Source organism: Oncorhynchus mykiss, chromosome 17 (assembly GCF_013265735.2).
Source record: "Oncorhynchus mykiss isolate Arlee chromosome 17, USDA_OmykA_1.1, whole genome shotgun sequence".
Taxonomy (NCBI): domain Eukaryota; kingdom Metazoa; phylum Chordata; class Actinopteri; order Salmoniformes; family Salmonidae; genus Oncorhynchus; species Oncorhynchus mykiss.
This window is the reverse complement of record NC_048581.1, coordinates 31,744,469-31,757,907: the sequence shown is the minus strand read 5'-3', so window position 1 is coordinate 31,757,907 and position 13,439 is coordinate 31,744,469. Positions and strand designations below refer to the sequence as shown.

Here is a 13,439-nt window from a genome sequence, read left to right as displayed (position 1 = left end):
TGCCACCCCATTTTCTCCATTCCAGCCATTATTATTGAGCCGTCCTCCCCTCAGCAGCCTCCAAATTTAAAGCTGAGATCTACATAAAGGTGCCACTGGTCGCCCCAGGCACATTTGTTATTGTTTTTGTTTTGTTTATGAAATGGAGAAGAGGAGCTCAATAAGTGTGGTAAAACATTTTTACATACGCTGAGTGTACAGAACATGAAGGACGCCTACTCTTTCCATGACACAGACTGACCAGGAGAAAGCTATGATCCCTTATTGATGTCACTTGTTAAATCCACTTCAATCAGTATAGATGGGGAGGAGGGGAGGAGACAGGTTAATGAAGGATTTTTAAGCCTTGTGACAATTGAGACATGGATTGTTTGTGTGCCATTCAGAGGGCGAATGGGCAAAACAAAAGATTGAAGTACCTTTGAACAGGTTATGGTAGTAAGTGCCAGGCACACCCATTTGTGTCTAGAACTGCAACGCTGCTGGGCTTTTCACGCTCAACAGTTTCCTATGTGTATCAAGAATGGTCCACCACCCAAAGGACATCCAGCCAACTTGACACAACTGTGGGAAGCATTGCAGTCAACATGGGCCAGCATCCCTGTGGAACGCTTACGACACCATGTAGAGTCCACGCCCTGACAAATTGAGGCTGTTCTGAGGGCAAAAGGTGGTCCAACTCGATATTAGGAAGGTGTCCTTAATGTTTTGTACCCTCAGTGTACTCTGCTGTCCTATCGCGTGTGTAATGACGTTCAATATGAAGGGAAAAAGACAGCGTTTGTTGTTTTAAGTAACTTCTTTGTTGTTGTAATATCGCACAAACGGACGTGGTAGATTCACCGCTACGGATTCCAGCTTTAAGGGTTATAATAAACCAGCCATCTTTCAAATAACATAAATAGTTTGTTTCTAGAATCAAGTGCAAAGGAATGTCAGATCCATTGAGAGAACTTACAGCAATACACCACCCTGTGTATTGGCGTAACAGTCTGGAAAAACAGGTTAAGCATGACATTCACACACCACTTGCCATTTTCCACAAGTAGAGAACTGTCTTGTCACTATTAAAAGTAATATGGACCCCCCCCCCCCCCCAAATCATAAGTGATTTTCACGACTGTTATTGTGACAAATCACATTTCTTGCAAATGAAGGACCTCGCATGCAGTAGTGCCTGTATAGTACATACAGTAGTAGTACATTTATATTAATGATACTACATTTGCCGAACACTGTCTTGGAAAGTGTACATGAATGGTTGTTCATGTAAAAAATACTTTGGAATGCTTGGGATATATCAGCTGATTCTATTGAAGCCGGAACACACTGACTTGTGACGTGCTTGTCGGAACTAGGAAACTCAAAAATGCTCGACTTGTTAACTGGTTGAACGCGGCACGTGACAACTACAACTAGTTAGCAAGTCAGACTAGCACGTGAACGCAACATTCCTACCGAACCTCGAGGATTTCGCTTAGAACACATCAAAAAATGTCTCAAAAGACCCATTGGATGCATGCCAAATGGCATCCCTATTCCTTATATAGTACACTACTTTTGACCAGGGTGCATAGGTCTCTGGTCAAAAATAGTGCCCTGTGTAGGGAATAGAGTGTAATATGGGATGATGTAGATGTCTCACTGACAGTCCAATTCCGGATCGCTGAGCCAGGCCCAGATTTTGATCATCTCCTGCGGCGTCCTGCTGTGCACGAGCATTAAGCTCTTATACGCGCACGGGTTGCCCCTGTATTTCTCGTCAATGTCAAACGTCCTGAAGCCCTTGTGCTTCTCCGGGACCAAGCCCAGCTTCTGGAGACACATCCCTGTGTAGACATCATCAATAGGATACAGCGCCACCTGCTGGGAGATGTTGTGCAACTGCAGTGCCAGTTCCCCAGAGTACAGGAACCCTCCTCCCCCGGCGTAAGGCGGGTATGGCCCCATAAATACACTCTCTGGAATGAAGTACTTGAGCTTCTTGTCCCGGTGCGGGCCGGCGTTGGTGATTACGTCCCCTATGAACAGATCCCTGGCCCTGATCTCTGGAAGATTGTGGAGGAAGTCTAAGATCCTCCAGGTGTTGACGAAGACGTCATCATCCCCTTTGAAGACAAAGCGGGCGTCGGGGCAACGCTTGCTGAACCAGTCCAGGAATAGCACCTCTTTGAGGGTGAGGTTGAAGAAGGAGTCTCGGTAGTCCCACTGGAGGAGGTCCCCATAAAGTCTGGCCTCGTGACTGAGCATCCCAAACAGGTTGGGGAAGTGGTCGGCTGCCGAGGCATTGCCAAGGAGGAAGACCGTGGCTACAGTCCGATTGGCCAGAACGCCCACCCGCCCCCACGACTCCCGGATGGCCTGCCGCCGGTCGAAGTGAGGCGCCAGGGACTTGACAGCCAACAGGAGGTAGGGTTTGCTCTCGCACATGCGTGGCTGGTCCATGATCATCGGATACGAGCGGCAGCGCATGTGCAGCAGGAAGTCCTGGAAGCGGGGTGGCAGGGAGTTGTAGTCCTTCACCTGGGTGGTGACGCTGTAGTCCGGTTGGCAGGGGTCCGGGGACCTGGTGTCGTTGAGCCAATCAGGTAGCTCCAGGAGGGAGTCATTGGTCAAACCCGACATGAGGATGGGGTTGTAGATGTAGTCCAGCCTCTGCTGCTCCTTATTCCAAAAGATCTCGCTGGTCATCTGCTTCTTCCAGAACCTCTTGGAGGGAATGCGCAGCTTCCGCTGGTCCACCTTGTCCTGGCCCAGGTTCCGAGACACGCCCACGAGGATGAAGACGAAGACGTTGAGCATCATCATCACACACAGCACCCTGGTTTTCTTCCGGCAGCCGTGCATCTTGGCTCTCTGCAGTCTCCGGACCTGAACAGGAAGTGATACGGACAAACAGGAAGTAAGAGACCAAACCCAGAAGTTACAGACTTACAACGTACAGAGTATGAAGCGACCATAACGACATCGGCAGACTTACGACAAACCTAGAAGGCATGGGCCCATTCAGAAACATAGTGAAAGGTAGTTGTGGGCCACAGCTGGTGGCCTACAGTTTTGAGGCAGTAGACTTAAGGATAAATGTTTGAAGGTAAAGCAGGTTAGCGGGCCTTCTTGTTCCGTGTGTTGTGCAGCCGCATACCAGCCTGCTTTTCATCCCCTAATCCTCGAGGAATGAGTTGTGAACACTTTTCTTTAACCCTTCTTTATTTCCTTCTCTTCCTCCCTCTCTTTCTACAATGCCCAGACGAGCATCATCATGCGGTCCCAATTCGAGGAACTCTCCTCGTGACACCAATTACAGGTGGCAGTGTGTCAGTGTAATCTCAGGCTAAACTGGCCTCCCCACACAAAAGAGCCACACATTTCCATGTGCATTATTCATTTCACCGAGAGCTTTCTTGAGCCTCGGTGCGCTGGCACGTAAGGAATCTCTATGGTTGTGGAATGTTAACCGAGTGTAAAATTAGCAACACGGGTCAAACTGTTGTAAGAAAACAAACAGAGCCTCGGATAGAAGCAGCAAATGATGTGATTAATCATAGAAAGTACAACAACGCTAATTACTTTATTTAACACGTATCCTTATATATTTCCAAGTTGGAAGTGAGGGTGAACATACAGCTTTGTGTTTCAAGCACCGCGATCCAACCCACTGAGCCATTGTAACCACCATTTCTCCCGCTGTATCAAGTGATATCTAGCATATTACCTGTGAGTAGCAGGAAATGACTGGTCAGGCTGTTGCTGTGGTCCCGACCCAGACCTTCTTAGCCCATGTGGGTCTCCTGCATGGGAGAAGGGCCCAGAAAGGGGAACTGGAACAGGACTGGTGTTCCTGCAGCAGCCACCTGGAAACAAACAACAACAAAAACACACAAACACAAGCCCACAACATGTCAACAACACAGCTGTTTTTCTTCAGGAAAGGCAGGCTTTTTCTCAAGGGGTTATTATAGGGTATACACAAACCAAAGTGCAATTAGACATGTTTATACACTCCCTACTTTAGCTAAGCCCTACACGCAAATAACTACAAATCCCAACAAAGAACCTGGTTACAACCGAAGTGGTGTTGTAGTTCCTGGAGGTGTTGTTGTAGTCAACAACTATCTGGGTGTCACTATTTCTGTTTGCTGTAGATTGTCTACTCGAAACCATCACTGTAGATCATCTACTGAAAGCAATGGAATCCTGTACCTTTGACCTCAGAGTTTCTTACTCGTGAAAGTAGACGGAAGAATCTTAGCCTTTTAGAAAATGACGGTTCTGATTGGCATTGCACCTCTTTAACAAAACTAGAGAGCTAGGCTACAGTAATTCAAAATATTGCTCTGCTGTGTGAGTGTGTTTGTCTGTGTGTGTATTCAGCAGCAGCATGGTACTCACAAGCTGTCAAATCTAACCAGACAAGTGGAGCCTTGAATGCCGAGCCACGAACATGACTCCCCCACTCACTTGCAGTAGCAGACTAGCGTGCGCCACAAATGGCGGCCTATTCCATATATAATGTACTACTTTGACCAGAGCTCTATGGGGCCTGGTCAAAAGTTGTGGACCATATAGGGAACAGGGTGCCATTAGGAACGCAGCTTAGCAGTACAGAGTGCAGCGAGTTACACTTTTCCTCTGTGCAATCTAACTACGCAAACATTCACATCGGTAGTATATGCAAGCCATGGATAGAGTTTGTCACTGTTGAACACTGTTGGTGAGAGTATTAGACCTATACTGTAGATGTGGGAACACTGACATTTCATTCACTGACTGACTGCAGCCATTTAATATTTTTTATATATATATATATATATATATATATATATATATATATATATATATATATATATATATATATATATATATATATATATAACTGTCATTAAGTAGTGATATTGGACTCAATGAAGTAAACTGATGAAGTAAATCCTATTTAGCATAAAATAATAAACGATCCCATCATAGACTATGTAACTATTTAGTAGACTATCATGAGTTTACTTCATATGGTCAGTCATTAAGTAATTTAAGTAATATTTGAGGGAGACACGTGGGCACATGCCGGAGAGGCCACACAGACAGACACATAAAGTGCTGTATTTGAGTGGGGGCCCATAATTAAACATCAGACAAACGTGTTCACTGAAGCACAGGTGACTCAACAGTGTGGTATGAATAGGACTTAAGAGGCCAGCCACTGGTAAGAAAGTGAGAAGTGCTAACTTGAAGGACATTAGGGTAGAAATACATAAGTATTTATTTGGACAGTGAAGTAAAACATTTTCTTTGGATCTATACTGTAGCATTTTGGAATTGAGATCAAATATTTGAAATGAGGCAACATTACAGGATGTCACCTTTTGTTTGAGGATATATTTTATACATATCTGTTAAACCGTTTAGAAATTAATGCACTTAATGTATCTAGTCCGCACATTTTAAGGTGTCAAGTATTTGGACAAATTCACTTATAGTGTATAACATTTAGTCAAAAGGTTAGTATCTTGGACCAATATTCCTAAGAGTTAAGGAAAGACTGACTACGTCACTTCTTGTTTTTTATAAGAAACATGAATATGTTGGAAATTGGAAATTCAGTCACAGTCAACTTACACACCCCACCACACATGCCACCAGGGGACTTTTCACAGTCCCCAGGTCCAGAACAAATTCAAGGAAACATACAATATTATACAGAGCCATGAGTGCATGGAACTCCCTTCCATCTCATAAAGCGCAAGTGAACAGCCAACCTGGTTTCAAAAAACAAATAAAGCAACACCTCACGGCACAACGCCTCTCCCCCATGTGACCTACTTGTTGTGTGTATGTACTGAAATGTCTGTGTAACTGATAGATGCACACACACACTACATGTTAATGCTTTTAAATGTATGTCAATTGTAAAGTCTTTTGTCTGTAATGTCTTTTGTGTTATATGTTGGACCCCACAAAGACTAGTTGTCGCCATTGGCGTCGGCTAGTGGGAATCCTAATAAATAAAATCTAAATTCTAGTACACTACATCAAGCCTGTGACTCTACAAACTTGTTGGATGTATTTTCCAGTTTCTTTTTGTGTGTTTCTGATGATGTTGTGCCCAATAGAAATAAATGGTAATGTATTGTGTCATTTTGGAGTCACTTTTATTGTAAATAAGAATAGAATTTGTTTCTGAACACTTCTACATTAATGTAGATGCTACCATGACTATGGATGATCGTGAATCGTGAATAATGATGAGAGAGAAAGTTACAGATGCACAAAAGGTCATGCCCCCAAAACATGCTAACCTCTTACCATCAACAAGTTTGTAGAGTCACATGCTTCATGCAGTTATTTGCTGCTATGAATAGGGGAATCAAATACTAAACGTATGATCCAATACACTATAAGTGAATTTGTCCAAATACTTCTGATACATTCAAATGGGGGGACTAGATACATAAAGTGCTTTAATTTCTAAACGGTAAAACAGATATGAAAATAACCTCAAATAAAAGGTGATGTTCTATACTGTCGCCTCATTTAGAACATTTGAACACGTATCCAAAATGCTGGAGTGTAGAGACATATTTTAAGTTCAGCACTTTAAGTTTAGCTTCACTGTCCAAACAAGTACGTTGGGGAGTTTACATGTGAATTATATACATTTCAAAGGTTACTATGGACCTCTAGTGATGTAAGCCAACGATGTAAAAGTGACAACAAGTGCATGAGGAAAGGAAAGGGAAAGGGGCATGCTAACTGTTAACTCAAAGGTCATTAGGCATGACAGGGGGAGAAATATACATATATTTTCATGGTTATTATGGAGCGCTAGTCTGGTTGAAGGAGTCACTTTTGTGGGCTCTGGGGTGTTAGAAATGGAAATAATGGAGAATAGAGTGCCTCTCAATGTTCCCTCAGTGAATACTGGGGAAACATTGATTTACTAATAGGCTAGTCTATTTTCACAGCATCTGTGAAAAGAGACTAGTCATAGGCCTACATATGGAGCAAAACAAAGCAACGGGTTTGAGATGGATGGAGTGTACAGTTGGAGTGTACAGTGTGTGTGTGGCCTCCTCAGCACATGTCCACGCGTCTCCCTCTGAACCATTACTTACCCTGTTAGTGAAGAATACGCAACAGACAAAGGATTTTGACAGTATCCCTTCATAACCATTTGGTTGCTATGGTGAATTTCCCCTTGGGATCCATTAGGTCCCCAAAACCTGTTTCAGTCAATGGTTCTGCCTAGTGTTCCATATCTCCAGAAATGACTAACTCTCTCTCCCCCTCCTCCTAATGCTATTAGATAAGCAACTGCTAGGAATCAGGTACTCAATGAAAACACAGACTGAGCCCCTATTATGTAGACTATACAGGTCACACACTGAGTGTACAAAACATTAGGAACACCTTCCTAATATTGAGTTGCACCCCCTTTTGCCCTCAGAACAGCTCTACAAGGTGTCGAAAGCATTCCACAGGGACGCTGGCCCATGTTGACTCCAATGCTTCCCACAGTTGTGTCAAGTTGGCTAGATGTCCTTAGGTGGTGGACCATTCTTGATACACACAGGAAACTGTTGAGTATGAAAACCCCAGGAGTGTTGCAGTTCTTGACACAAACGGGTGCGCCTGACACCCACTACCATACCCTCTTCAAAGGCACTTAAATCTTTTGCCTTGCCCATTCACCCTCTGAATGGTACACATACACAATCCATGTTTCAATTGTCTCAAGGCTTAAAAATCCTTCTTTAACCAGTTTTTTCCCCTTTACCTACAGTGCATTCGGATAGTATTCAGACCCCTTGACTTTTTCCACATTTGATACGTTACAGCCTTTTCTAAAATGGATTACATTTAAAAACAAATCTACACACAATACCCCATAATGACAAAGAAAAAACAGGTTTTTATACGTTTTTGCAAATTCATTCAAAATAAAAAACGGAAATAACACATTTACATAAGTATTCAGACCCTTTACTCAGTACTTTGTTGAAGCACCTTTGGCAGCGATTACAGCCTTGAAGCACCTTTGGCAGCGATTACAGTCTTCTTGGGTATGACACTACAAGCTGGGCACACCTGTATTTGGGGAGTTTCTCCCATTCTTCTCTGCAGATCCTCTTAATCTCTGTCAGGTTGAATGGGGAGTGTCGCTGCACAGCTATTTTCAGGTCTCTCCAGAGATATTTTATCGGGTTCAAGTCTGGGCTCTGGCTGGGCCACTCAAGGACATTCAGAGACTTGTCCTGAAGCCACTGCTACATTGTTTTGGCTGTGTGCTTAGGGACGTTGTCCTGTTAGAAGGTGAAACTTCGCCCCAGTCTTAAGTCCTGAGCGCTCTGGAGCAGGTTTTCATCAAGGATCTCTCTGTACTTTGCTCCATTCAGCTTTCTCTTAATCCCGACTAGTCTCCTAGTCACTGCCGCTGAAAAACATCCTCACACCATGATGCTGCCACCACCATGCTTCACCGTAGGGATGGTGCCAGGTTTCCTCCAGACATGACTCTTGGCATTCAGGCCAAAGAGTTCAATCCTGGTTTCATCACACCAGATAATCTTGTTTCTCATGGTCTCATAGTCCTTAGGTGCCTTTTGGCAAATTCCAAGCAGGTTGTTTTGTGCCTTTTACTGAGGAGTCCTCCCGTCTGGCCACTCTACCATAAAGGCCTGATTGGTGGAGTGCTGCAGAGATGGTTGTCCTTCTGGAAGGTTCTCCCATCTCCACAGAGGAACTTTGGAGCTCTGTCGGAGTTACCAGTCACCTGTCTGACCAAGGACCTTCTCCCCCGATTGCTCAGTTTGGCCGGGCGGACAGCTCTAGGAAGGGTCTTGGTGGTTCCAAACTTCTTCCATTTTAGAATGATGGAGTCCAGTGTGTTCTTGGAGACCTTCAATTTTTCGGTACCCCTCCCCAGATCTGTGCCTCGACACAATCCTGTCTCGGAGCTCTACAGACAATTCTTTCAACCTCGTGGCTTGGGTTTTGCTCTGCACTGTCAACTGTGGGACGTTCTATACACAGGTATGTGCCTTTCCAAATCATGTCCAATCAATTGAATTTACAACAGGTGGACTCCAATCAAGTTGTAGAAACATCTCAAGGATGATCAATGGAAACAGAATGCACCTGAGCTCAATTTCGAGTCTCATAGCAAAGGGTCTGAATACATATGTAAATAAGTTATTTCAGTTTTTTATTTTCACTTTGTCATTATGGGGTATTGTTTGTAGATTGATGAGGAAACATTTTTATTGAATCAATTTTCAAATAAGGCTGTAACGTAACAAAATGTGGAAAAAGTACTTAATAAATACTTTCCGAATGCACTGTACACTGACTGACGTGGATTTAAAAAGTGACATCAATAAGTGACCATATTTGTCTTCCACCTGGATTCACCTGGTCAGTCTACCTCATGGATAGAGCAGGTGTTCGCAATGTTATGTACACTTTAAAGGCTTAGATGTCTTAATTTAAATGTATATGTACTGTACGTGCCACGTTATTGTTTAAACAGCTCTCTAATTGGCTTTTACAGTTTCAATGCATATAGCGTATGTAGTTAGATTAGGGTCGTTCCACCACAAAAAGGAAGAGGATTTCGACACCATCCAAAGGAATAGTCAAAAGCCACCCTCGGACCACCACACCCCACACCAATCCCACCGCAACACCGACTATATAGTATCTGTTCTACGTGTCTGACAATTATTATGGTGATGTTTCTTTCCCTGTACTGATAAATTAGTCATTGAAGTTGTTTATGTCCCATCCTACATCCAGATATTACCAGGTTCTGACCACTAGATGGTGCTATTCCTGCTATTAGGTGAACAAAATTTGAAGACATCCTGCAATGTTAAAGGGATAATTTGCACTGAGCTAAAGGCTAGAGCTGCCACTTTCAAGGAGCGGGGCTCTAACCTGGAAGCTTATAAGAAATCTCGCTATGCCCTCCGACAAACCATCAAACAGGCTAAGCGTCGATTCAGGACTAAGATCGAATCGTACTACACCAGCTCTGACGCTTGTCGGATGTGGCAGCACTTGCAAACCATTACAGACTACAAAGGGAAGCACAGCCGAGAGCTTCCCGGTGACACGAGCCTACCAGACGAGCTAAACTACTTCTATGCTTGCTTCGAGGAAAATAACACTGAAACATGCATGAGAGCACCAGCTGTTCCAGAAGAATGTGTGATCACCCTCTCCGTAGCCGATGTAAGTAAGACCTTTAAACAGGTCAACATTCACAAGGCCGCAGGGCCAGACGGATTACCAGGACGTGTACTGCGAGCATGCGCTGACCAACTGGCAAGTGTCTTCACTGATATTTTCAACCTCTCCCTGTCCGAGTCTGTAATACCAACATGTTTCAAGCAGACCACCATAGTGCCTGTGCACAAGAACACTAAGGTAACCTGCCTAAATGACTACCGACCCGTAGCACTCACGTCTATCGCCATGAAGTGCTTTGAAAGGCTGGTCATGGCTCACATCAACACCATTATCCCAGAAACCCTAGATCCACTCCAATTTGCATACCGCCCCAACAGATCCACAGATGATGCAATCTCTATTGCACTCCACACTGCCCTTTCCCACCTGGACAAAATGTGAGAATGCTATTCATTGACTACAGCTCAGCGTTCAACACGATAATCTAAGGAACGTGGGACTAAACACCTCCCACTGCAACTGGATCCTGGACTTCCTGACGGGCCGCCCCCAGGTGGTAAGGGTAGGTAACAAACATCCGCCACACTGATCCTCAACACAAGGGCCCCTCAGGGGTGCGTGATCAGTCCTCTCCTGTACTCCCTGTTCACTCATGACTGCATGGCCATGCACGACTCCAACACCATCATTAAGTTTGCCTATGAATCCCCCAAGCCATAAGACTCCTGAATACCTAAAGAAAAATGGCTACCCAGACTATTTGCATTAACCCCCCTCTTTTACACCACTGCTACTCTCTGTTGTTATCATCTATGCATAGTCACTTTAATAACTCTACCTACATGTACATATTACCTCAACTAACCGGAGCCCCCGCACATTGACTCTGTACCGGTACTCCCCTGTATATAGTCTCGCTATTGTTATTTCACTGCTGCTCTTTAATTACTTGTTACTTTTATTTCTTATTCTTATCCATATTTTTTAAAACTGCATTGTTGGTTAGGGGGTCGTAAGTAGGCATTTCACTGTAAGGTACCTGTTGTATTCGGTGCATGTGACTAATAAAATTGGGTTTGGAATTCACTCAATTTACAAAAGGACATTGAATTCCTTACCCAGTAAACAGTCTGTTGACAATGTATGACAGCAACCAATGCTTTGTTTTTGTTGACCACTGTTTCAAATACTAACGGTTTTCAAATGTAAGCTTCGAATATTTCGAATATTATATGAACCCTATGAATTAAAAAGGCCCATTTGGGTTCAATTAATTAGCTTAATTTCTCAGAGATCAAACTGTATTTCAAGAAAATAATATTGCAGGAATCATATCTGTTTCTAACTACAGAAACAGTTTGAGATAGTGAATGTCGTGGCTTGATGAAATGACATGGAACGACCCTTTTTGAAGGGTCGAACAGTCAATATGTTCATTACAGGTGATTAACTAAGTCACGGTCATATTTTCCTCTAGAAACAGTGTTTGATTCATGGTTAAAGTAATGATTATTCATTATTATATAATCTAACATTGATCAAATACTAGTATTTATAGGAACAAAAGTGATGGAAGCTAAATTAATAACATTCATATGTTTTTTCTATCTGGCATACGTAGCTATGTTGGCGTTGCAATGTTAGAATATAATATAATTTCTGCTATAGCCGCAGGACTCAAACGCAATGAATGGTCTTCTAAGTTATAATGTGCTAACCAAAATGGTTAAACAGCATGTATTCTCTAGACCTGGTTGCTATACTTTACCTGAATAGCAAAGTTTCCAATCAAAGGAGTCCACCACATCTTGGCGCAAAGCCTATACTGTAGCCTACAAAACGAGTCTATATGAATATGATCCTTTTCCCGCAAATAGTTCACAAGAAGCGTAACTTTACAGTGAGGCGCCTATGCTCACTATAAGCAAATGTTAGTTTAATAATATTTCATAGATCATAGTAGAAGTCCTGTGTTAAGTGAAAGTCCATGCCTTGCCAAAAAGAGAGAGAAAGAATACGCCTTAGTAACGCTCTGTGTCCCTCTCTGATCTTGACTTCTACTCACACCTTCCGCATTTTCAGGAAGAGGAAAATTCCAGCTTGCGTTCAGATCATTGGGAGAAAAAATAATATTCGTATTTTTTTCTGGATAATGTTTGAGGGGCACGACTCCTCCTTGAATTAGGTGATGTAGGCCTTTGATATTAACAAGGGGATACGGGTCTCCTTTGTTTGTATACTTTACTGAAAATTTTGGGAGACCGTGTGATTAGACACATATTATACAACCAAGGTAGAACTTTCATTTTCCTCCTTATACAAGTGTACAGAGACAGAATTAAATGAGCGAATTCAGCTGAATGCATAGGATACCTGGCTTCAAATATGTTTTCAGTTAATGTTGTTTGTAATTGAGGATTACTGACAATGACTAACCCACATCTTCATATCACCCTCCCCCAGTCAACTCAGTTATTACAGTGTTTCTGTCGAAGGTTGGCATTTATTGTCACGAATCTTGCCCTGGAGGCAGCTCTGCAGTGGTCACTATAGCTGTAACAGCTATATCATACATTTGGATTTTTAACCTAACCGATAACCCGAATGCAGTCTTATTCAAACTATTTCATCGAGGACACCATTTTTTTCCACCAGAATTTCTGGGGATGACATTTTTTACAATAATTTATTGTGACCCCACCCCAATTTTCACATCAACAAATAACCTTCCATTCATTACATTTTCAACACTTATCAAAATGAAAGAAACCAATAAATACATTTCCTCAATAATATTAAATTTTTCTAATTATCTTTCTCAAAAACGTGTGTATATTGTGCCATACAATAATCTGTACTCTGAATATTTTTCTCCATTAAAAAAAAAGAAAATATTAATTGGCGAACCCACTTATCCAATTTGTACTTTGCAGCTGTCAGAATGCGTTCAGTTCTGCCTCCAGGGCAAGATTCATGACAATAAACGTCAAGCTTCGTTTCTGTCTTGCCTTTACAGAACCAAAAGCTCCACTGTGATTACCATCTATTTTATGAGCTTGCGGTCCCAAGTTCATATGTGGACTCCATAATTATGTGTGTTGTTTATATCTTGATATGGGTAGATAGAACATATGTGTACAAAACATTAAGAAGGTATCCACAGGGTGTTCCACAGGGATGCTGGCCCATGTTGACTCCAATGCTTCCCACAGTTGTGTCAAGCTGGCTGGATGTCCTTTGGGTGTTGGATTATTCTT

General features: G+C 42.8%; 1 protein-coding gene across 1 annotated transcript; it reads right to left on the bottom strand.

Annotated features, from left to right (window-relative positions):
- Nucleotides 1–598: 598 nt before the first annotated feature.
- Nucleotides 599–13,377, bottom strand: LOC110493723 (N-acetyllactosaminide beta-1,3-N-acetylglucosaminyltransferase 2). The gene is made up of 3 exons (XM_021568142.2): nucleotides 11,951–13,377; nucleotides 3,713–3,851; nucleotides 599–2,871 (listed from the first exon to the last, which is right to left on the bottom strand). Exon 3 carries the CDS (start codon nucleotides 2,845–2,847, stop codon nucleotides 1,642–1,644), a length of 1,206 nt encoding a protein of 401 aa, XP_021423817.2. The 5' UTR covers nucleotides 2,848–2,871; nucleotides 3,713–3,851; nucleotides 11,951–13,377; the 3' UTR covers nucleotides 599–1,641.
- Between the last annotated feature and the right edge of the window lie 62 nt (nucleotides 13,378–13,439).